The 23,660-nt window shown below is 56.0% G+C and overlaps 4 protein-coding genes and 1 pseudogene across 5 annotated transcripts in view; 2 read left to right on the top strand and 3 right to left on the bottom strand.

Annotated features, from left to right (window-relative positions):
- The window catches only part of LOC146421380 (uncharacterized), a 162,934-nt gene that overhangs the window by 94,949 nt on the left and 44,325 nt on the right, over nucleotides 1–23,660 (bottom strand). The gene's annotated exons all lie outside the window — the stretch shown is intronic.
- The window catches only part of LOC146421382 (uncharacterized), a 167,982-nt pseudogene that overhangs the window by 111,743 nt on the left and 32,579 nt on the right, over nucleotides 1–23,660 (bottom strand). The window lies entirely within an intron of this gene.
- LOC146421384 (uncharacterized) overlaps nucleotides 1–23,660 on the bottom strand; it is a 59,757-nt gene that overhangs the window by 14,730 nt on the left and 21,367 nt on the right. The gene's annotated exons all lie outside the window — the stretch shown is intronic.
- LOC146421387 (uncharacterized) lies at nucleotides 595–22,289 on the top strand. The gene is made up of 5 exons (XM_085047118.1): nucleotides 595–786; nucleotides 1,503–2,098; nucleotides 3,411–3,504; nucleotides 9,757–10,422; nucleotides 20,935–22,289. The coding sequence occupies exons 1-5, from the start codon at nucleotides 607–609 to the stop codon at nucleotides 21,796–21,798; spliced, it is 2,400 nt and encodes a 799-aa protein (XP_084903244.1). The 5' UTR covers nucleotides 595–606; the 3' UTR covers nucleotides 21,799–22,289.
- Nucleotides 16,248–19,436, top strand: LOC146421388 (class II histocompatibility antigen, B-L beta chain-like). Its single transcript, XM_085047554.1, has 5 exons — nucleotides 16,248–16,392; nucleotides 16,886–17,155; nucleotides 18,142–18,423; nucleotides 19,058–19,164; nucleotides 19,266–19,436. The coding sequence occupies exons 1-5, from the start codon at nucleotides 16,308–16,310 to the stop codon at nucleotides 19,272–19,274; spliced, it is 753 nt and encodes a 250-aa protein (XP_084903680.1). The 5' UTR covers nucleotides 16,248–16,307; the 3' UTR covers nucleotides 19,275–19,436.

The following is a 23,660-nucleotide window of genomic DNA, read 5'->3' as shown; positions in this document are numbered from 1 at the left end:
TCGCGTTTCTTGGGGGGCACTGGGGAGGGACTTGGGGGGACCCCGCGGTGGGGCTGTGACTGGGGGGCAGACCTGACCCCGGGATGGATCGGGAATGGGGACCCCCGTGTGTCCCCAAGTGTCACCCCGCTCTGGGGGCCTTGGCAGGCAGCTGAACCCCGACACGGCACCCAGCGAACCCCAAAAAGGCGCTGAGACCCCCTGAGCCCCCCAGAACCTCCAAACCCCGTAGAAAGACAGCCCCGAAAAATAGCCCCGCGAAAATGAGCCAATGGGAGAAGGCGCTGAGCGATTCTGATCCAATCCGAGCTCGCGGCGCTGATGACTCTCCAGTTCCCAGGCAGACCCGCAGCGCCCAGCGCTCCCCACCCCAACCCCACCTGCGCCCCCCCCACGCCCCCAGCGCTTCCCGCCAGCCCAATTTGGGGAGGGGGCGCCTGGGGGGCGCCCAGGCCTGGCCCGGAGCCCAGCGCTGCCCCAGCCCGACCTGCCCCGGCTCCATCCCGGCTCCTCCCGCGGCATGCGACGGCGTGGGGAAAAGGGGGAGAAAGGGTGGGCGCTGGGCTTGGGGGGAGGAGGAGAAGGGATGGAGGAGGAGGAGGAGGGATGAGGAAGGAGCGGCAGAAAGGCCGGAGATCCGAGGAGGAGGAGGCGGAAGGAGGAGGAGGAGAGAGGAAGAGGAGGAACCGGAAGAGGTTGGAGAGAGGAAGAGGAGGAGCAGCAGAAGCCGCGTGGAGCTCTTTGTCTGTCGCGGCCCCGGGAGCATCGGCGCCCCGCATGGCGCAGGTGAGGGGGAGGAGGAAGTCGCCCCAAATGTCTCGGGGGTTCCCGAGCGGCGTTTTTTCTGGGCGGGTGTTTGGAGCTCGCAGCTTCCGGGATTGAGCCCCAAATCTCGTTCAGGGTCGCTGGGAGGGTTTGATTGTGCGGGGGGAACGTTTGGATGTGGCGGAAGGGCAAAGCTGAGGCGGCAGTGGGGCTTTGGGGGATATTTTGGGGGCTGCAGGTGGGCACGGCCCGGTGTCGGGATGGGAGGGGGACATGGGGCATGGGGTCCGGCCGGGAGAGCGGTGGAGGGGAAGGGCGGGAGCCCCGGAGTGGGGTGAGCGGAGAGGGGCGATGGCGGAGCTGGGGGAGCCCCGGCAGGCTGGAGAGGGGGGAGCGTGGCTAAGGGGGAAGCCTGGGATCCCTGGAAGCGCGGAGCAGAGAATGAGGGGAGAAGTGACCCCTGAGACCCCCAAAGCCCCCGGATCATCCCTAAGCGGGACCCTGGAAAATAGGGAAGCCCGGGAGGCACGGGAGCCGCATGAGTGCAGGGAAGGGAGAGCCTGAGGAGGCCAAAGTGCAAAGAGCAGAGAGGGGGAAATGCTGTGAGGGTTTTGAGGTGAATGGTGGTGGTTTGGGGATTTTATGGACACAAACCCCTGGGAGAGTTGCAGAGCTGGAGCTGGGCAGGAGGAACCCCCAGGGCAAGGCGCTGAGCCCTTGTTTTTGCCCCAAAGCAGGATTTGTCATTGCCAAGGCGTGGCCAGATGGAGGAGGAGGAAAAGGCCCGGAGATGCAGCCGGAGCTCAGAGCTGGGGGAGAAGCCTGAGGGCAGAGAGAAGCTCCAGAAGTGTGGGGAATGTGGGAAAAGCTTCAGGTGGAGATATGAGCTGATCCGGCACCAGAGGATCCACACTGGGGAAAAGCCCTATGAGTGTGGGGAGTGTGGGAAGAGCTTCAGCCAGAGTTGCAGCCTGATCATGCACCAGATGATCCACACTGGGGAAAAGCCCTATGATTGCACAGAATGTGAGAAGAGCTTCAGCAGTAACTCCAACCTGATCCATCACAAAAGGATCCACACTGGGGAGAGGCCCTATGAGTGTCCCACGTGTGGGAAGAGGTTTCAGACCAGCTCCCATCTCCTCCGCCATGAGCGCATTCACACCCAGGAGAGGCCCTTCTGCTGCCCTGACTGTGGGAAGGGCTTCAAGCACAATGACAGCCTCATCACCCACCGGAGGATCCACACTGGGGAAAAGCCTTACGAGTGTGGAGAGTGTGGGAAAAGCTTCAGGCAGAGCTCTCTCTTGGCTCAGCACCAACGGAGGCACCAGTGAGGGAAGCTCTGCGAGTGTCCCGAGTGCAGGAAGAGCTTCATTGCTGCTCCAACTCCAACCCCAGTGGGAAGATCTGCAGTGGATGATCCCCAGTGACCCCTGTTGGGCAGAATCCTGGTGACCCCCATTCCAGGTGATCCCTGTAATTTGAGAAGAAGGTGTTTTAAATGGTCAAATTTTACTTCTTCTCCTATTCTGAGTTTGCTAGCAATAAATTCAATTCACATATCCAATTTCCAGCCTGTTTTGTGCACAAAGGTGTTGGATGAGGGATCTCTTAGCCAGGTCCTTCTATCAGCTCAGGAAGCCTTGGTTCAATTTTCTCTCCCCACAGCAGCTGTGCAGGGCAGTGAGAGAGCAGCTCTGCTGGGTGCCTGGCATGGGGCCAGCGTCACCCCACTGCAATGTGCCATGGCCTCGTGTGGCCCTGTGCTCTGGAGCCAGCGCTGCTGTTGCTTTTTCCTTGCTGATGGTTTTCTCTTTTGCAGGAAAGGCTTGTGAAGTGCCCCCGCTGTCCCTGGCGTCCGCTGGGCGCCGGCAGCCGCGTCCCTTGGCCTGCTCCCCCTGGGCCGTTGCAGGGCGGCTGGCGGAGGCTGGGAGCTGCCGTGGGGGCCGTGGGGCTGCCCCGGGGGCTGCGTGCCGAGGCGGGGCCGGGAGGTGCGGAGAACTTGGTCGCTGTTTGCAGAGCAATGGCGCCGTGGGCCCGGGCCCGTTGCAGGGCTGTTCCTCATGTGCGGCTTTGGCCTCGGCCAGCCCGGGGGGCACTGAGAGCGCGGGGCTTGGGCTGTGCGCTGTGCAGAGCCCGCGCCTCGCTGCCCTTGGCTGGCTGTGCTGACACTCGGAATTGTCGCAGCGCAATTGCTGCTCGGTGCCAGCGAGCGGGGACAAGGCCGGCGCCGGTGTCGCCCCCAGGCAGGCAGGCAGGGCTTTAGTGGGGCAGCAGCGGCGCCATGGTGGGAGCGTGTGTGCGGCCCGGGAGCGGCGGCAGCGGGCGGAGCCCGGGGAGGCGGCGGTGGAGTTCAGAGAGGCTGTTCCAGCGCAGGTGGGAGCCGCGCTGGCTTGTGCCGGGGCTCAGGGCTCGCTGCGGGCGGATGGAGGGGATGGAGAGGGCGGCAGGGGGGCTGTGGCGGCTTCCTTCTCCCGTCTCCCTCTCTCCCTTCCTCCCTCCCTCCCTCCCTGGCTATGGCGCCGTGTTGCCGCTGGCCTGAGGCCGCTGAGGGAGCGGCTGCCCGCGGTCTCCTTGCCGCTGCTGCCTCGGCAGGAGGCGGTGCCGGAGCAGCGCTGGCTCGTCCCGCTCGCTGTCGGTAGCACAGAGGTGGCTGCGCTGTCGGCGGCAGTGTGCGGGAAAATCCGCGTGGCCAGAGGTTTGTGTGGCCGCAGGAGACAGAGGAGTCGTGTGAAAGTGACTTTAGGGATGGACAGAGGGAGAGGCCGTGGGGCATTTGCCATGGGGCTGTAAAACGCAGCCTCCTTTCTATGCTCGTTTCCCCGGCTGCGTTTCATTGTCCCTTTGCCCTCTTGTCACCGTACCCGCGGGAAAAACAAAAACCTTTCAACACGATTTTCAATGTTAGAGAGTCACGGCATTACTTTATTATCTGAGCAGGATGTTGTTCTGGCCAGGATGTACCACGGGAGAGACCTCATATATGCAGATCTCTGGTTTGTAAAGAGAATTATGCCATGGCACATTGTTTTACATGATTTTTCAGATTTTTTTTACAGTTTAAAGTCATGGAAGCGTTTTTGGTCAGTCTTAATTGGTTCCATGTTGCTTGTTTTCTAATCTATGGTTTCCTATTGGATCCAGATTTCTTCTCTTCTGATGCTAATTAGGTTTTCCTTCTTATCTCTCTTTAGCCAGACAAGGTGTCTCCAAACAGCCAGGGGTGAGGTTTGGAGCTAATGTTCGTTAATGGCTGCTGATGGCCTTTTGTCTTTTGCGCTCCTCCTAGTCTGTAGTTATGTTGAGCTCATCAGACCTCACCTGACAGAAAAATGTCATGGAAAAAAACTTAAAATTCCTTTTTCCCCGGGTAAAAAAACAAACAAAATCTTTGACAAAAGTTATAGAAAATATTTAAACTGGTATATTTTCCAACACACTGTCTGAGGTACTTGGAAGGTACAGACTTCCCGATCCGCCCACTGTCTGTGTCCCTTAACGTGCACCCCTAGTTTGTGTAACATTCGGTATTCGTGGCTCTGGGAAGTGTTTGTTCTGCTTGTGGAAGTTCAGGAATGGAGCAGGAGCTTGGCTGAGCAGCAGTCTGTGTCAATTAGTAACAATTCAAATTCACAAATTGGTTGTGGGACCTGATAGGAATTCTTAGGATTCCCAGGGGCTGCTCCATGGTGTTGTAGGATTTGTTCTGGTGGCCGTTTTAATTTTTTAAAATATTTTTTGAGGTGCACCCTCCTGACCTTATTGAGCACTTTTGTGTAATTAAATCATTCTATATTTGGATTCCCAACTTATTTCCCTGAACTTTTGGTATCAAAAATCCCCAGTGGTTAATTACACTCTATAAAGCATCCACAATGCTAGAACATGTTGGAGTGAGGAGAGAGATGATTTTCCCCAACCTTTTTTAATGAAGTTTTCCCAACATTTTCCCATTTGCTCTTTTTCTTTGCAGCTGAACCAGTTTGTGCTGCACAGTCAGATCTCCTCAGCCTGGGCTCTGCCCTGAGCTGTGCAAATTCCATCTGTGCAAGCAGGCAGAGCTCGGGCTGAGGGACAGAGGGAATTGGCCCAATTGCTCCCCCAGGCCACAAGGCCCTGGTCCATTGTCCAGCCTTTGCCCCAGCAGGGTTCATTTGCATTTCTAAAGCTCCTTCCTCTCGTGGCTGCCTGGAACCGAAGCTTCTCTGCCAGGGCAGCCATCGGGTGACTCACATGTGGCTCTGCCCCCCACAAGCTGCTTTGGGGTTTTGTTCTTCATCAATATTGTATTAATTAGCTGCAGGAGGAGGAGGAGGTGGGATTTTGTAGAAGGAGGAGGAGGAGGAGTAGTGACTGCAGGTTTTCTGGGTGTCATTTGTTATGAGTTATCTAAGGAACAGTGGTGTTCTTGCACTTCTCAATATTCAGTCATTAATTAAATTAAAATTTAAAAAATAAGTATCTTGCTTGTTTGAAAATCACTAGCTTGTGGGTAGTTTATAATTACAGATTTTTAGATTCAGTCCAGGGCTGGATGCGTTCCCGTCTGCATCCTAATGTACACAGGATGACAAAGTTGTTCTTCACTGGGGATTTAGCATCCTCATATCCATAAACACAAATGACTAAGAACTTGACTCCAAATGCAGACATCTCTTGTCTCACACCAGAAGATTGGCTTTTTCTGTGTCTTCATCATTTGCCCACTGTCAGGATGTGTAACCACCTACACACCACACCATTCTCAAATGATATGTTTTATTTATTTTATCTGCTTTACTAAATGCTTTAAAAACAAACAAACAAACAAAAAAAAAACCCTGAAAAAACCCCAAAAAACCAAACCACATTTATGGTGGTTTTTTCCACTGTAGATTCATCATAACCTCAGCTCCAGTGCAAAGACTGGAATTGGAAAAAAACCTCTGTATAACCTTGAATCTATCAGACTGTCACAAAGACTGAATCCCACAGTAAAAAAAAAACACCGCAGAATAAAATCAGTGGAGCTGCTTCAGTGCATATTACACACTGAATTAAAGGTGTCAGCCTCTACCCTTTTTAGCCATGTGACAAAATTGTGTTTATAATACTTCAGCTTCAGAGCTGAGAGCCAGCAACTCTTTTTAATTGGAATGCTCACCCTGTTTCCTCCTGTGCCCTTAATCCCTCTCAGGATTTGCTCCCTGCACAAAAAGTATATATAGATGAGGAATATTGGTTTTGACCTTATCTGCTGAAGTATTGAGTTACAATTTACATAAACTTGAGCATTAGCAGAGGGTGTTATTCCCAACAGAGGAGGAGAGAATTGGGGTGAATTCATACATTTGTGCTGAAGCTGTCTAATGGATGGATGCACACCAGAAGCAGAAAGGTTTCAATCTTGCCCTGCCTTGCCTCGTTGGTATTAATTAAATTATGCATTTAGCCATTTCTTTAGCACAGTACTAGGGTGTCTTTCATGGAGGACTGTCTGAGGACCAGTGAGCTACTGTGCCTGAAACAGAAAGTAAAAGGAGGAGAGTTACAGTGTGAGACAATTTATTCAAGCCTTGTTTTGGGTGTGTTTGGAACACCAGATTGATTCACCCCCACTGGACATGGGCACTGCATCACTTCTGTGGTGTTCCTATAAAAGTGAGTACCTTCCAGTGCCTCCCTCTACTCAGCTGCACATGTTAAGTTGCATCCCCAGACAAACAGCATGCACAAGCCCACTGAACCCCCTGCTCTGACCTAAATTAAAGAGCACAGAGGTCCTGTGGGATGTTTTTCCTCATGTAAGAGGCAGCTGAATGTAGTGGTCTTCAGGACCTGGGGGAATTGTCCTGTCCCAGCCCAAGAGATGTGAGGGTGCTGTGGATCTGTGTCTGCAGACGCAGCCAGGAGTGAGGCTGAGCACAGATTGTCCTCAGGCACATGCAGTGCACACACACCCACACTCACGAGTGCAGCCACAAAATCCATGTAGAGAATAATGCCTGGATGCTGCAGGACCCACCCTGGTCAGCCCAAGGGGGGTGGGAATTTGAAATGTTTTGATTGCTGTGTCTTTTCTGTTGACAGAAAAGACCCCCAGGAGACAAAGGGTCACTGGTACAGTATGTCTTTCTAGCTATACTCACATTCTGTGGGGAGGGGACAACCACACTGATTGTTTTTCTACCCGTGATTTCATGAAGGCATGTGCAATTGGTTTGGTTTTGCTCGAGGATTCATCACAGGGTGGCTGACCCTCCAAAGGGAGCATCTTTTGTGTATTTCCAGGCACTTGTCTGCTATACTGAGTTGTTAGAAAGAGCTGATCAAGAGTCTTGGCCTGGTGGAAACTTTTCCTTACATGTCAATAGTCCTACAAGAGAAATAATGAGTGATTTATTTCACCCTTGATTCAAAAAAATATTTCAAGGCTCATAATTCAAGGGCACATTGCATGCCTTATAGCCAAGGCCTCAAAGGTTTAAAATAAATAATTTAAAACTATTTTTCTTACTTTAATCTTACAGATTTCAGTATTCACCAAACACACTTTAGTCCCTCAACGTTCAGTGTTTCAAGGATGGAATCCATTGGTGTGGAACAAACCACTGTGTATCATGGTCTCAGTAGACACTGGCATGAATTTCCAGCACAACAGCCAGTCCTGGACAGTGTGATGGCCTGGAACTGAGGAGATGGACCTTCTTTTCTCCTCTACTGCCCTGTGCTCAGTCATATTTTCTCCCTGTTCAAAAACCTGCCTCCTAGAAAGAATCATTATTACCTCTCCAATCAATGTAGGTAAAGCTTGACTTTAGTGATGCCCATGAAGTCCTTTGAGGCACAGAAATGACTGATACCAGGATAGTGTGAGATGTAATTTTATTTTTTCTTAAACTCTCTCATAGTTGTGTAACTGCTGGTTAATTTTTCCACCAGTAATGATTAGGTTAAGAATTTCTTCTCTTCAACTAAGAAGCACCTCATAAATACTACTCACATTACTGGGTTTGTCTGTTCTCTCCCTACCAGGGACCCGTGGTGTACCTGGTATCCCTGGACCACAGGGGCCTCCTGGCCAGGATGTAAGTAAAATAAAAGTGTAAGTGCTCAAGAAATTTGTCAGTGCTTGAACCTAATTTCCTTAAAAATTTATGCTGATAATCAACTGCAGTCACTGAGCGTTACTAGGATTGTCCAAGGGAGACGATTTGAAGGAGTGGAGCTTTTGCAATTTAGGATGTCAAAGGGGAAAACAACTGGAATAAGGATGATTGCTTCAAGAAAAGTGGTGGACATCACCACTGAACCATTTTAAAATGACACCGGAGAAGGGACTTGGCAGCATACACTAAGGAAAGATCCCACACTGGGAAAGGATGGTGGTGAGGCTGTCTAGGAACTTCTTAGAATCCACTGAGATAAGTACCCTGTAGTATTTCTGTTAAAACAGGGCCACAGCTGTTAAAAAGTTCTTTAGGAGTTCATTTTGCTGCTACTACTGTGCATGTTTGAGGACATTTTAACCTCTTGGTCCATTGCTGTCTCAGCGGGTGAGTCAAGGAACTGAGGAATAGAGAGGAACCTGGCAGACTCCCAGCGGGAAAGCTGAACCCCGACACGGCACCCAGCGAACCCCAAAAAAGGCGCTGAGACCCCCTGAGCCCCCCAGAACCTCCAAACCCCATAGAAAAACAGCCCCGAAAAATAGCCCCGCGAAAATGAGCCAATGGGAGAAGGCGCTGAGCGATTCTGATCCAATCCGAGCTCGCGGCGCTGATGACTCTCCAGTTCCCAGGCAGACCCGCAGCGCCCAGCGCTCCCCACCCCAACCCCACCTGCGCCCCTCCCTCGCCCCCAGCGCTTCCCGCCAGCCCAATTTGGGGAGGGGGCGCGTGGGGGGCGCCCAGGCCTGGCCCGGAGCCCAGCGCTGCCCCAGCCCGACCTGCCCCGGCTCCAGCCCGGCTCCTCCCGCGGCATGCGACGGCGTGGGGAAAAGGGGGGGAAAGGGTGGGCGCTGGGCTTGGGGGGAGGAGGAGAAGGGATGGAGGAGGAGGAGGAGGAGGGATGAGGAAGGAGCGGCAGAAAAGCCTGAGATCCGAGGAGGAGGAGGAGGCGGGAGGACGAAGGAGGAGGAGCCGCGGGAGGAGGAAGGAGGAGAGAGGAAGAGGAGGAACAGGAAGAGGTTGGAGAGAGGAAGAGGAGGAGCAGCAGAAGCCGCGCGCAGCTCTTTGTCTGTCGCGGCCCCGGGAGCATCGGCGCCCCGCACGCCGCAGGTGAGGGGGAGGAGGAAGTCGCCCCAAATGTCTCGGGGCTCCCCGAGCGGCGTTTTTTCTGGGCGGGTGTTTGGAGCTCGCAGCTTGCGGGATTGAGCCCCAAATCTCGTTCAGGGTCGCTGGGAGGGTTTGATTGTGCGGGGGAACGTTTGGATGTGGCGGAAGGGCAAAGCTGAGGCGGCAGTGGGGCTTTGGGGGATATTTTGGGGGCTGCAGGTGGGCACGGCCCGGTGTCGGGGTGGGAGGGGGACATGGGGCATGGGGTCCGGCCGGGAGAGCGGTGGAGGGGAAGGGCGGGAGCCCCGGAGGGGGGTGAGCGGAGAGGGGCGATGGCGGAGCTGGGGGAGCCCCGGCAGGCTGGAGAGGGGGGAGCGTGGCTAAGGGGGAAGCCTGGGATCCCTGGAAGCGCGGAGCAGAGAATGAGGGGAGAAGGGACCCCTGGGACCCCCAAAGCCCCCGGATCATCCCTAAGCGGGACCCTGGAAAATAGGGAAGCCCGGGAGGCACGGGAGCCCCATGAGTGCAGGGAAGGGAGACCCTGAGGAGGCCAAAGTGAAAAGAGCAGAGAGAAGGAAACGCTGGGAGGGTTTTGAGGTGAATGGTGGTGGTTTGGAGTTTTTATGGACACAAACCCCTGGGAGAGTTGCAGAGCTGGAGCTGGGCAGGAGGAACCCCCAGGGCAAGGCGCTGAGCCCTTGTTTTTGCCCCAAAGCAGGATTTGTCATTGCCAAGGCGTGGCCGGATGGAGGAGGAGGAAAAGGCCCGGAGATGCAGCCGGAGCTCGGAGCTGGGGGAGAAGCCTGAGGGCAGAGAGAAGCCCCACAAGTGTGGGGAATGTGGGAAAAGCTTCATGCGGAGATCTGAGCTGATCCGGCACCAGAGGATCCACAGTGGGGAAAAGCCCTATGAGTGTGGGGAATGTGGGAAGAGCTTCAGCCAGATGTCTAACCTGATGCAGCACCAGGTGATCCACACTGGGGAAAAGCCCTACGATTGCACAGAATGTGGGAAGAGCTTCAGCCACAGCTCCGCCCTGATGCAGCACAAGAGGATCCACACTGGGGAAAAGCCCTACGATTGTGGGGAATGTTGGAAAAGCTTCCGCGACAGCTCCACCCTGATCCAGCACAAGAAGATCCACACTGGGGAGAGGCCCTATGAGTGTGGGAAGTGTGGGAAGAGGTTTCAGAGGAGCTCCAATCTCCTCCGCCATGAGCGCATTCACACCCAGGAGAGGCCCTTCCGCTGCCCTGACTGTGGGAAGGGGTTCAAGCGAAACTCCACCCTCATCAGGCACCGGCGCATCCACACTGGGGAAAAGCCCTACGAGTGTGGGAAGTGTGGGAAGAGCTTCTCCAGGAGCTCTCTCTTGACTCAGCACCAACGGAGGCACCAGTGAGGGAAGCCCTGCGAGTGTCCCGAGTGCAGGAAGAGCTTCATTGCTGCTCCAACTCCATCCCCAGTGGGAAGATCTGCAGTGGATGATCCCCACTGACCCCCGTTGGGCAGAATCCTGGTGACCCCCATTCCAGGTGATCCCCGTCGGGTCAGGGGAAGGTGTTTTAAATGGTAAATTTTCCTTCTTCTCCTGCTCTGAGTTTGTTAGCAATAAATTCAATTCACATATCCAATTTCCAGCCTGTTTTGTGCGCAAAGGTGTTGGATGAGGGATCTCTTAGCCAGGTCCTTCTATCAGCTCAGGAAGCCTTGGTTCAATTTTCTCTCCCCATGGCGGCTGTGCAGGGCAGTGAGAGAGCAGCTCTGCTGGGTGCCTGGCATGGGGCCAGCGTCACCCCACTGCAATGTGCCATGGCCTCGTGTGGCCCTGTGCTCTGGAGCCAGCGCTGCTGTTGCTTTTTCCTTGCTGATGGTTTTCTCTTTTGCAGGAAAGGCTTGTGAAGTGCCCCCGCTGTCCCTGGCGTCCCCTGGGCGCCGGCAGCCGCGTCCCTTGGCCTGCTCCCCCTGGGCCGTTGCAGGGCGGCTGGCGGAGGCTGGGAGCTGCCGTGGGGGCCGTGGGGCTGCCCCGGGGGCTGCGTGCCGAGGCGGGGCCGGGAGGTGCGGAGAACTTGGTCGCTGTTTGCAGAGCAATGGCGCCTTGGGCCCGGGCCCGTTGCAGGGCTGTTCCTCATGTGCGGCTTTGGCCTCGGCCAGCCCGGGGGGCACTGAGAGCGCGGGGCTTGGGCTGTGCGCTGTGCAGAGCCCGCGCCTCGCTGCCCTTGGCTGGCTGTGCTGTCACTCGGGATTGTCCCAGCGCCATTGCTGCTCGGTGCCAGCGAGCGGGGACAAGGCCGGCGCCGGTGTCGCCCCCAGGCAGGCAGGCAGGCAGGCAGGGCTTTAGTGGGGCAGCAGCGGCGCCATGGTGGGAGCGTGTGTGCGGCCCGGGAGCGGCGGCAGCGGGCGGAGCCCGGGGAGGCGGCGGCGGAGCTCGGAGAGGCTGTCCCAGCGCAGGTGGGAGCCGCGCTGCCTTGTGCCGGGGCTCGGGGCTCGCTGCGGGCGGATGGAGGGGATGCAGGGGGCGGCAGGGGGGCTGTGGCGGCTTCCTTCTCCCGTCTCCCTCCCTCCCTCCCTCCCTCGCTGGCTGTGGCGCCGTGTTGCCGCTGGCCTGAGGCCGCTGAGGGAGCGGCTGCCCGCGGTCTCCTTGCCGCTGCTGCCTCGGCAGGAGGCGGTGCCGGAGCAGCGCTGGCTCGTCCCGCTCGCTGTCGGTAGCACAGAGGTGGCTGCGCTGTCGGCGGCAGTGTGCGGGAAAATCCGCGTGGCCAGAGGTTTGTGTGGCCGCAGGAGACAGAGGAGTCGTGTGAAAGTGACTTTAGGGATGGACAGAGGGAGAGGCCGTGGGGCATTTGCCATGGGGCTGTAAAACGCAGCCTCCTTTCTATGCTCGTTTCCCCGGCTGCGTTTCATTGTCCCTTTGCCCTCTTGTCACCGTACCTGCGGGAAAAACAAAAACCTTTCAACACGATTTTCAATGTTAGAGAGTCACGGCATTACTTTATTATCTGAGCAGGATGTTGTTCTGGCCAGGATGTACCACGGGAGAGACCTCATATATGCAGATCTCTGGTTTGTAAAGAGAATTATGCCATGGCACATTATTTTACATGATTTTTCAGATTTTTTTTACAGTTTAAAGTCATGGAAGCGTTTTTGGTCAGTCTTAATTGGTTCCATGTTGCTTGTTTTCTAATCTATGGTTTCCTATTGGATCCAGATTTCTTCTCTTCTGATGCTAATTAGGTTTTCCTTCTTATCTCTCTTTAGCCAGACAAGGTGTCTCCAAACAGCCAGGGGTGAGGTTTGGAGCTGATGTTCGTTAATGGCTGCTGATGGCCTTTTGTCTTTTGGGCTCCTCCTAGTCTGTAGTTATGTTGAGCTCATCAGACCTCACCTGGCAGAAAAATGTCCTGGAAAAAAATCTTAAAATTCCTTTTCCCTGGCTAAAGACAACCCAAACCTTTGACAAAAGTTATACAAAATATTCAAACTGGTATATTTTCCAACACTCTGGCTGAGGTACTTGGAAGGTACAGACTTCCCGATCCGCCCACTGCCTGTGTCCCTTAACATGCACCCCTAGTTTGTGTGACATTCGGTATTCGTGGCTCTGGGAAGTGTTTGTTCTGCTTGTGGAAGTTCAGGAATGGAGCAGGAGCTTGGCTGAGCAGCAGTCTGTGTCAATTAGTAACAATTCAAATTCACAAATTGGTTCTGGGACCTGATAGGAATTCTTAGGATTCCCAGGGGCTGCTCCATGGTGTTGTAGGATTTGTTCTAGTGGCCGTTTTAATTTTTTGAAATATTTTTTGAGGTGCACCCTCCTGACCTTATTTTCCACTTTTGTTTAATGAAATCACTCAATATTTGGATTCCGAACTGATTTCCCTGAACTTTTGGTATCAAAAATCCCCAGTGGTTAATTACACTCTATAAAGCATCCACAATGCTAGAACATGTTGGAGTGAGGAGAGAGATGATTTTCCCCCACTTTTTTTAATGAAGTTTTCCCAACATTTTCCCATTTGCTCTTTTTCTTTGCAGCTGAACCAGTTTGTGCTGCACAGTCAGATCTCCTCAGCCTGGGCTCTGCCCTGAGCTGTGCCAATTCCATCTGTGCAAGCAGGCAGAGCTCGGGCTGAGGGACAGAGGGAATTGGCCCAATTGCTCCCCCAGGCCACAAGGCCCTGGTCCATTGTCCAGCCTTTGCCCCAGCAGGGTTCATTTGCATTTCTAAAGCTCCTTCCTCTCGTGGCTGCCTGGAACCGAAGCTTCTCTGCCAGGGCAGCCATCGGGTGACTCACATGTGGCTCTGCCCCCCACAAGCTGCTTTGGGGTTTTGTTCTTCATCAATATTGTATTAATTAGCTGCAGGAGGAGGAGGAGGAGGTGGGATTTTGTAGAAGGAAGAGGAGGAGGAGGAGTGAGAGGAAGAGGAGTGTGAGGAAGAGTAGGGATCGAGGAGGAGGAGCAGGAAGAGGAGGCAGCCCAAGGTTCCAGCACTGCCTGTATCTGCAGCCCCCCACATGCAGCAGGTGACTGGGGAGGGGGATCCACGATTTTCACGGGGCCTAAATCATGATGTTTTTAAGGTTTATTGGGCTAAATGTTCATGCTTTGGGGTTTCTTTGGGAGTCAATCTTTATATCTTGAAGGGGCTTTTGGCTGAATCTTGATATTTTGGGAGTTTGGGGTCTGTTTCTTTATGTTTGTGGGATATTTGGGAATCTCGGTGGTTAGTGGTTTTTACAGCCACCAAACTGCCAGAGACTTGCAGAGCTGGAGCTGGGCAGGAGGAACCCCCAGGGCAAGGCGCTGAGCCCTTGTTTTTGCCCCAAAGCAGGATTTGTCATTGCCAAGGCGTGGCCGGATGGAGGAGGAGGAAAAGGCCCGGAGATGCAGCCGGAGCTCGGAGCTGGGGGAGAAGCCTGAGGGCAGAGAGAAAAAAGCTGCCAGGAGCTTCCTGAATGGAGGGAAAGGGGTGATGGGACCTTTAGAAGAGTTGAATTGGGTTTGATCCACCTGGAATTGGGTTTGATCCACCTGGAACTGGAATGGATTTACCTGAAATGGGGTTTTGTCGACCTGGAATTAGGTTGATTCATCCTGGAATTCGGTTGCATCCCACTGGAATTTGGTTTAACCGACCTGGAATTGGGTTGGATCCACCCGGAATTTGGTTGAATCTCTCAGGTATTTGGTTGATTCATCCTGCAGTTGGGTTGGGTCCAGCTGGAACTGGGTTTGATCCATCTGGAATTCAGTTGGAGTTACCTCAAATTGGGTTTGATCCACCTGGAATTGGATTGGATTGAGCTGGAATTTGGTTTAATCTACCTGGAATTTGGTTTGATCCACCTGGAATTGGGTTGGATCCACCTGGAACTGGATTGGATTCACCTGGAATTCCATTGGATCAACCTGGAATTGGGTTAAATCCACCTGGAATGAGGTTGAATGCCCTTGGAATTCAGTTGGATTTACCTGGAATTGGGTTTGAGCCACCTGGAGTTGGATTTGATCCACCTGAGATTGGGTTGGATTTACCTGGAATTTGGTATAATCTGCCTAGAACTGGAGTTGATCCACCAGGAATTGGGTTGAGTCCACCTGGAATTGGGTTTGAATGGTGTTGGTGCTGCAGTAGAGGCTGGAATTCCCCCAGGATCCTCCTGGAATCGAGTCAGACACACCTGGAATTGGGCTGAATTCCCCTGGAAATGGATTTTTGGTTATATTCTGTCTGGATGATGGTGTGGGGCAATGGGAATGGGGAACTGTGGGGGGTGAGAGCATAAAAATCCTGGGAAAATGGGGATTTCCACCCAAAATCCTGGGAACAGGGAGGGTTGGGCACTGCTAGAGCCCGAAAATCCTGGGAAAAAGAGGAATTTGAGCATTCTGAGCCTCTCAAAATCCTGGAAAAGAGGAAGTAGGAACTCCCAGAGCCCTAAATCCTCACTATAGGGGCTTTTGGAATTCCCAGAGTCCCAAAATTCCAGGAATAGCGGGGTTTGGGAAATCCCAGAGCTCCAAAATCCTGTAAAAAGCGGACATGGGAACACCCAGTTCCCTAAATGCTTTGTACAGGGGGCTTTGGACACACCCAGTCCCAAAAAATTGTGGGTACGGGGGGCTTTGGGAAATCCCAGAGCCCCAAAATTCTGGAAAAAGAGGAATTTCAGCAAAATGAGACCCTAAAAATCATGGAAAAAGTGGATGTGGGAACGCCCAGTTCCCCAAATCCTCACTACAGGGGGGTTTGGGAACTTCAAGAGCCAAACATCTTGGAAAAAAGAGGAGTTTGGTAAATTCCAGCTCTGAAAATTCTGGGAATAATGTGGTTTAGGATCTCCAAGTTCCCCAAATCCTCAGTACAGGGGGGTTTGGGAAATCCCAGAACCCCAAAATTGCGGGAACAGGAGGGTTTGGGAATTCCAAGAGCCCCAAAAAGCTGGAAAAAGAGGATACAGGAACACCCAGTTCCCTAAACCCTGTGTACAGGGGGGTGTGGAATGCCCAGCTTCAAAAAATCCTGGGAACAGGGGGCTTTGGGAACTCCTAGAGCCCCAAAATCTCGGGTACAGGGGGGTTTGGAAACTCCCAGAACCCCAACACCGTGGGAAAAGAGGAGTTTGACCACTGCTGACCCCAAAAAATGGGGAAAAAAATGCGTAAAACCCTGAAAAAACAGGAAGTTTGGCCAACGCCCTTCCCAGAAAAATCCCCCAAAAGCGGGTTGGACCTTCTGAATCTCCCCGATCCCCTTTTGCCATGGATCCAGGACACCCCAAATCCCAACGCCGCGGCTCCAGGACCCCCCAAAGCCCACCTTGGAGCCCCCAAAGGCCAGGCAGGGTCAGCGCCAGCAGCAGCAGCAGGCAGGGGCAGCTCCGCGCTCCATCCATGGCGCCTCGGGATGTGGCGACACTGGGAAGGGTCGCTGGTGGTCCCAGTGCAGCGGCGGCGAAGTGGGGGAAGTGGGAGTGGGGGCGCAGCGCCCCAAAAGCGGCGGAGCCAATGGGAGGGCGTGTGTGTTGTGTCGTCACCGGTTGCCGGGTAGAGCCTGTGCAAAACGGGCCCCAAACCGGCCCGGCCAATCGGAGCGCGTCCAAAACAACTGCGGCCAATGGCAGCGCGCCCAAAACCACGCCCAGGCAATGGGAGCGCGTCCCAAAACGGCGCCCGGCCAATCAGAGCGCGCGGGGCGGATGATCCCGCCCTGCTCCGGACTGGAGCTCCCAGTGCAGCGGCTGCTGCGGGGCTGGCGGCAGCTGCCCGGCGCTGGCCATGGGGCGAGTGGCGGCAGCTGGGGCCCTACTGGTGGCACTGGTGGTGCTGGGAGCCACCCCGGCTGCGGGCGCGGAGCTGTCGGGTGAGCGGGGGGAGCAGGGAATGCGATGGGAAAGGGGGAAAAGGGGAAAGAAAGGGGTTTGGGAGCCCAAAGTGGAGGGGGAGGAGGAGGGGAAGCCGAAAGGGAGAGCGGGAGGGGCTGAGGGTTGGGGGAAGGTGAGGAAGGAGTGGGAGAGGGTGGGGAAGTGGGGAAAAGGGGAGGGTGGGAGCCCAAAACTGAGCGGGAGGGGGATGGGGGGGAAGAAATTTTGGGAAAAAAAGGGTGGAAAAAGGGCAAAAATAGGGAATGGGACCCCAAAACTGAAGTAGGGAGTGGCTGAAAATGGCGGGGAGTGAGGATGTGAAAGGGGAAATAGGGAGAAGGGTGGGAAAGAGGAAGTGGGAGCGCGGGCAGGAGGGTCCCATGGCGGCCGTGGGGCACAGGGGATGCGGAGTGGGGATCCGGGGTGACCCCCGGAGCTCTGGGATCGATGGGGGTGCTGGGGGAACCCCTGACCTGTGCCTTGCACACACAGGGGTCTTCCAGTGGCTGGGATACGCAGAGTGTCACTTCATTAACGGCACGGAGAAGGTGAGGTTCCTGCAGAGGCAAATGTACAACCGACTGGAGCACCTGAGGTTCGACAGCGATGTGGGGAAATACGTGGGGTTCACCCCGTATGGGGAGAAGAATGCCGAGCGCTTGAACAGTGACCCGTCATGGATGGAGTACAAACGGACTGCAGTGGACAGGCTCTGCCGGCACAACTACGAGGGGTCCACCCCGTTCCTGGTGGAGCGCAGAGGTGAGCGTGGGGCAGAGGTGTCCCCTCAGGCTCTGCCCTGGCAATGACCCTGCAGCCCCTCAAACCCTCCCTGGGAATCACCCAGAGCCCTCAGCCCTCCTTGTGCCAAACCAGGGGCTTCTTGTCCTTCTCAGTGACTCCTGTGGCTCTCCCAGTCCATCCCAGTTCCCCCCAGTCTCTCCCAGCCCCCCCAGCGCGTCCATTTCAGCCAAGCGTGTAGATGACGCTTTTCAGCCAATCAGAGCGCGCGTCTCTGATGACTCATCAGTTGCCAGGCAGACAAGCAGCGCCGAGTTCTCCGCGCTGGACTTAACCTCGCAGTGCCGCGGAGTTCATTCCCAGTCCCTCCCAGTGCCACCAGAGTCACTCTGAGTGCCACCATAGTCCATCCTAGTGCCACCATGGTCACTCCCAGTCCCTCTTATCCCATTCCCAATATATTCCCAGACATCCACCCTCTCTCCCTGTCCCTCCCAGTGCTCCCCAATCCACTCCCCTCTCTCCCAGTGCCCCCCCAGTCCCTCCCACTCCATTCCCAGTCCCTCCCAGTGCTAGCACAGTCACTCCCAGTCCCTCTAAAGCCAATCCCAGTTCATTCCCAGTCCACTCCCAGACCTCCATCCTCTCTCCCAGCGCCGTCCCAGTGCGCCCTAATCCAATCCCCTCTATCCAAGTCCTTCCCCAGTCCCACTAATCGCAATTTCTGTACATTTCCAGTCCCTCCCACTGCATTGCCAGTCACTCCCAGTGCCTCCAACGTCCCTCCCAGTTTGTCTAATGCCAATCCCAGTCCATTCCCAGTGCACTCCCAGATTTCCATACTCCATTTCAGTGCCCTGCAATGCCCCCAATTCACACCCCTCTCTCCCAGTGCCCCCCCATTCCCTCCCCCTTCATTCCCAGTCCCTCCCAGTACCACACCACCCCTCCCAGCTCTCTCCCAGCGCCCCCCCAGCTGATCCCAGTGTCTCCCCTCTCTCTCCCAGTGCCCCCCAGCGTGTCCATCTCGCTGGTGCCCTCGAGCTCCCAGCCTGAGCCCGGCCGCCTGCTGTGCTCCGTGATGGATTTCTACCCTGCGCAGGTGCAGGTGAGGTGGTTCCAGGGCCAGCAGGAGCTCTCGGAGCAAGTGATGACCACCGACCTGCTCCCCCACGGGGACTGGACCTACCAGCTGCTGGTGCTGCTGGAAACGCCCCCCCGGCGCGGGGTCACCTACACCTGCCAGGTGGAGCACGTCAGCCTGGAGCAGCCCCTGAGGCGGCACTGGGGTACGGCCAGAGCCCACAGCGCCGGGGGGAGCGGGGGAGGCACTGGGGGGGCTGGCAGGGGGATTGGGCTGTGCTGGGGGGAACTGGGAGGGAGGTGGAGAGAGGCTGGTTTCTACTGGGAGAGGGGCTTGGGGGTGTGGGAGGGCTGGGAAGGGGTTGGAAGGATGTTGGGGAGGGTGGGATGAGGTTCTGGGGGTGCTGGTGGGCACTGGGAGGGAGTTTGGGGGTGCTGGTGAGCACTGGGAGGGAGTTTGGGGGTGCTGGGGGGAACTGGGAGGGAGTTGGAGTGAGGCTGGAGGGGCTGGAAGGAGATTGGGGATGGAAAAGTAAAGGTTGGAATGAGGTTGGTTGTGCTGGGAAGAGACTGGGAGGGACCTTGGTGAGTCCTGGTGGGGCTGGGAAGGGACTGGGAGAGGGTTTGGGGGTCCTGGGGCGGTGGGGGGCAACTGGGAGGGGTTGTGGGGTGCTGAGAGGGACGGGAGGGGCTTTGGTGTGTCCTGGGGAGGCTGGGAATGGATCGGGAGGAGGTTTCAGGGGCTCCTGGGTGGGCTGGGGGCGACTGGGAGGGTGCTTGGAGGGGCTTGGGGTGTCGCTGAGAGGTTTTTGGGGGTCCTGAGCCCTGCTGACCCCCCAGAGATGCCGCCGGACGCTGGCCGCAGCAAGATGCTGACGGGGATCGGGGGCTTCGTGTTGGGCTTCGTCTTCCTGGCGCTGGGGCTCGGCTTCTACCTGCGCAAGAAGGTGAGGGGGGGTCCCGGGGGTCGTGTCCCCCCTGCCCCGGAGCGGCTCTGCTCCCCCCGGGGCCCCCCAGCCCGGTGTCACCCCCTTTTCTCTGCCCACAGAGCTCCTGAGCCGCCGCCGGCCGCAGCCCCTCCCCGTGGCCTCGAGCCCGGCCGGGACCCCCCGCTCTGTCCCCGCGCTGATTTTGGGGGGTCGTGTGTCCCCCCAGCCCTGCTGTCACTCTGACCCCGCCCGGCTGCTCCCAGTGCTCCCAATAAAGCTTCCCAGTTGGCTCCGGTCGCGTTTCTTGGGGGTCACTGGGGAGGGACTTGGGGGGACCCCGCGGTGGGGCTGTGATTGGGGGGCAGACCTGACCCCGGGATGGATCGGGAATGGGGACCCCCGTGTGTCCCCAAGTGTCACCCCGCTCTGGGGGCATTGGGAGGCAGCTGAATCCCGACACGGCACACAGCGAATCCCAAAAAAGGCGCTGAGACGCCCTGAGCCCCCCAGAACCTCCAAACCCCATAGAAAAACAGCCCCGAAAAATAGCCCCGCGAAAATGAGCCAATGGGAGAAGGCGCTGAGCGATTCTGATCCAATCCGAGCTCGCGGCGCTGATGACTCTCCAGTTCCCAGGCAGACCCGCAGCGCCCAGCGCTCCCCACCCCAACCCCACCTGCGCCCCCCCCTCGCCCCCAGCGCTTCCCGCCAGCCCTATTTGGGGAGGGGGCGCGTGGGGGGCGCCCAGGCCTGGACCGGAGCCCAGCGCTGCCCCAGCCCGACCTGCCCCGGCTCCATCCCGGCTCCTCCCGCGGCATGCGACGGCGTGGGGAAAAGGGGGGGAAAGGGTGGGCGCTGGGCTTGGGGGGAGGAGGAGAAGGGATGGAGGAGGAGGAGGAGGGATGAGGAAGGAGCGGCAGAAAGGCCGGAGATCCGAGCAGGAGGAGGCGGGAAGGAGGAAGGAGGAAAGAGGAAGAGGAGGAACAGGAAGAGGTTGGAGAGAGGAAGAGGAGGAGCAGCAGAAGCCGCGCGGAGCTCTTTGTCTGCCGCGGCCCCGGGAGCATCGGCGCCCCGCACGGCGCAGGTGAGGGGGAGGAGGAAGTCGCCCCAAATGTCTCGGGGGTCCCCGAGCGGCGTTTTTTCTGGGCGGGTGTTTGGAGCTCGCAGCTTGCGGGAATGAGCCCCAAATCTCGTGAAGGGTCGCTGGGAGGGTTTGATTGTGCGGGGGGAACGTTTGGATGCGGCGGAAGGGCAAAGCTGAGGCGGCAGTGGGGCTTTGGGGGATATTTTGGGGGCTGCAGGTGGGCACGGCCCGGTGTCGGGGTGGGAGGGGGACGTGGGGCATGGGGTCCGGCCGGGAGAGCGGTGGAGGGGAAGGGCGGGAGCCCCGGAGTGGGGTGAGCGGAGAGGGGCGATGGCGGAGCTGGGGGAGCCCCGGCAGGCTGGAGAGGGGGGAGCGTGGCTAAGGGGGAAGCCTGGGATCCCTGGAAGCGCAGAGCAGAGAATGAGGGGAGAAGGGACCCCTGGGACCCCCAAAGCCCCCGGATCATGCCTAAGCGGGACGCTGGAAAATAGGGAAGCCCGGGAGCCACGGGAGCCCCATGAGTGCAGGGAAGGGAGAGCCTGAGGAGGCCAAAGTGCAAAGAGCAGAGAGGGGGAAATGCTGTGAGGGTTTTGAGGTGAATGGTGGTGGTTTGGGGTTTTTATGGACACAAACCCCTGGGAGAGTTGCAGAGCTGGAGCTGGGCAGGAGGAACCCCCAGGGCAAGGCGCTGAGCCCTTGTTTTTCCCCCAAAGCAGGATTTGTCATTGCCAAGGCGTGGCCGGATGGAGGAGGAGGAAAAGGCCCGGAGATGCAGCTGGAGCTCGGAGCTGGGGGAGAAGCCTGAGGGCAGAGAGAAGCCCCACAAGTGTGGGGAATGTGGGAAAAGCTTCAGGTGGAGATGTGAGCTGATCGAGCACCAGAGGATCCACACTGGGGAAAAGCCCTATGAGTGTGGGGAGTGTGGGAAGAGCTTCAGCCGGATGTCCAACCTGGTCACACACCAGATGATCCACTCAGGGGAAAAGCCCTTCGACTGTGGGATGTGTGGGAAGAGCTTCAGCCAGATGTCCGCCCTGATGCGGCACCAGGTGATCCACACTGGGGAAAAGCCCTACGATTGCACAGAATGTGGGAAGAGCTTCAGCCAGAGCTCCAGCCTGATCATGCACCAGAGGATCCACACAGGGGAAAAGCCCTATGAGTGTGGGAAGTGTGGGAAAAGCTTCAGGTACAGATCTTACCTGATGCGGCACCGGGTGATCCACACTGGGGAAAAGCCCTACGATTGTGTGGAATGTGGGAAGAGCTTCAGGCAGAGCTCCAGCCTGATGCGGCACAAGAAGATCCACACGGGGGAGAGGCCCTATGAGTGTCCCACGTGTGGGAAGAGGTTCCAGACCAGCTCCCATCTCCTCGTCCATGAGCGCATTCACACCCAGGAGAGGCCCTTCCGCTGCCCTGTCTGCGGGAAGGGCTTCAACCGAAACTCCACCCTCATCACCCACCGGCGCATCCACACTGGGGAAAAGCGCTATGAGTGTGGGGAGTGTGGGAAGAGCTTCTCACAGAGGTCTGCCTTGACCCGACACCAGAAGAGGCACAAGTGAAGGAAGGCCTTCTGAGTTAAGGTAAAATAGAAATTATTAATTTAAAAGAGCTGGAAGTTCGATAATAATAACTTTTGAACTGATTTAGAAGGCCAGAGATTGGATAATGATTTACTAAGATTTTCCTGCTGGAGGCAATTTGTGATTCGCTTAATGATTTTGTGCCTACCTAGTATCGGGGAGGATAGAGAGAAGAGAGCCAAATAATTGAGAAAAACCACTGAGTGTAACTGAGCATCCCACCCTTGGACCCTGAACCGGTACAGGTGGGTTCTCAGGCTTGGACTTGGACCAAGAACCAAGGGAGCATGCGCAAGGGAGCAAGGTGAAGAGTTCATTTTGAGGAAGACTATTGATTACCTCATCATTAACCATTTGGGACCCTTGCCCACAATTAATCTGAGACACTGCGCTTGCGCGAGCATATTTAGATGAACTTTGAACTCATTATAATATGAAGCGGGGATAGGTAATTAATATGTATAGGGGCTTTGTCTAACTTTATGCATAAGTAACCTGTAACCTGATGTAAACCTCCTGAAGTGTTGCTGAGGGTGTGCATGCCTTTGGGGGGGCTACCCCCCATGCACCCCAGCTGGAATAAACACATACCTACTTCATAACTATCTGACTTGTGGAGTCAATTCCGTGCTTCAGTACAGACTGCTGCTCAGCCAAGCTCCTGCTCCATTCCTGAACTTCCACAAGCAGAACAAACACTTCCCAGAGCCACGAATACCGAATGTCACACAAACTAGGGGTGCATGTTAAGGGACACAGACAGTGGGCGGATCGGGAAGTCTGTACCTTCCAAGTACCTCAGACAGTGTGTTGGAAAATATACCAGTTTAAATATTTCCTATAAATTTTGTCAAGAGGTTTGTTTGTTTGGTTTTTTACCCAGGGAAAAGGAATTTTACGATTTTTTTCCAAGACATTTTTCTGCCCTGTGAGGTCTGATGAGCTCAACATAACTACAGACTAGGAGGAGCCCAAAAGACAAAAGGCCATCAGCAGCCATTAACGAACATCAGCTCCAAACCTCACCCCTGGCTGTTTGGAGACACCTTGTCTGGCTAAAGAGAGATAAGAAGGAAGACCTAATTAGCATCAGAAGAGAAGCAATCTGGATCCAATAGGAAACCATAGATTAGAAAATGAACAACATGGAACCAATTAAGAATGACCAAAAACCCTGCTATGAGTTTTGACTGTAAAAAATACCCTAAAAATCTTCCAAAACTTATGTGCCATAGAACGATTCACTCCACAAACCCGGGCTCTGTGTATATGGGGTGATTCCCGTGGTACATCCTGGCCAGAACAACATCCTGCTCAGATAATAAAGTAATGCCTTGACTCTCTAACATTGAAAATCTTGTTGAAAGGTTTTTGTTTTTCCCGCAGGTACGGTGACAAGAGAGCAAAGGGACAATGAAACGCAGCCGGGGAAACGAGCATAGAAAGGAGGCTGCGTTTTACAGCCCCATGGCAAATGCCCCACGGCCTCTCCCTCTGTCCATCCCTAAAGTCACTTTCACACGACTCCTCTGTCTCCTGCGGCCACACAAACCTCTGGCCACGCGGATTTTCCCGCACACTGCCGCCGACAGCGCAGCCACCTCTGTGCTACCGACAGCGAGCGGGACGAGCCAGCGCTGCTCCGGCACCGCCTCCTGCCGAGGCAGCAGCGGCAAGGAGACCGCGGGCAGCCGCTCCCTCAGCGGCCTCAGGCCAGCGACAACACGGCGGCACAGCCAGCGAGGGAGGGAGGGAGGGAGACGGGAGAAGGAAGCCGCCACAGCCCCCCTGCCGCCCCCTGCATCCCCTCCATCCGCCCGCAGCGAGCCCCGAGCCCCGGC

This window comes from Lichenostomus cassidix, unplaced genomic scaffold (assembly GCF_008360975.1).
Source record: "Lichenostomus cassidix isolate B80296 unplaced genomic scaffold, HeHo_3.0 HiC_scaffold_33, whole genome shotgun sequence".
In the NCBI taxonomy this organism is placed as follows: Eukaryota; Metazoa; Chordata; class Aves; order Passeriformes; family Meliphagidae; genus Lichenostomus; species Lichenostomus cassidix.
This window is presented reverse-complemented; position numbering and strand designations above follow the sequence as displayed.

Coding starts and splice junctions, on each gene's coding strand:
- LOC146421387 (XM_085047118.1), top strand. CDS start 607: ATGAGGAAGGAGCGGCAGAAAGGCCGGAGATCCGAGGAGGAGGAGGCG. Junction 787..1,502: donor CGGCGCCCCGCATGGCGCAG/GTGAGGGGGAGG, acceptor GCCCCAAAGCAG/GATTTGTCATTGCCAAGGCG. Junction 2,099..3,410: donor CAGCACCAACGGAGGCACCA/GTGAGGGAAGCT, acceptor CGCTGTCGGTAG/CACAGAGGTGGCTGCGCTGT.
- LOC146421388 (XM_085047554.1), top strand. CDS start 16,308: ATGGGGCGAGTGGCGGCAGCTGGGGCCCTACTGGTGGCACTGGTGGTG. Junction 16,393..16,885: donor TGCGGGCGCGGAGCTGTCGG/GTGAGCGGGGGG, acceptor TTGCACACACAG/GGGTCTTCCAGTGGCTGGGA. Junction 18,424..19,057: donor GCCCCTGAGGCGGCACTGGG/GTACGGCCAGAG, acceptor CTGACCCCCCAG/AGATGCCGCCGGACGCTGGC.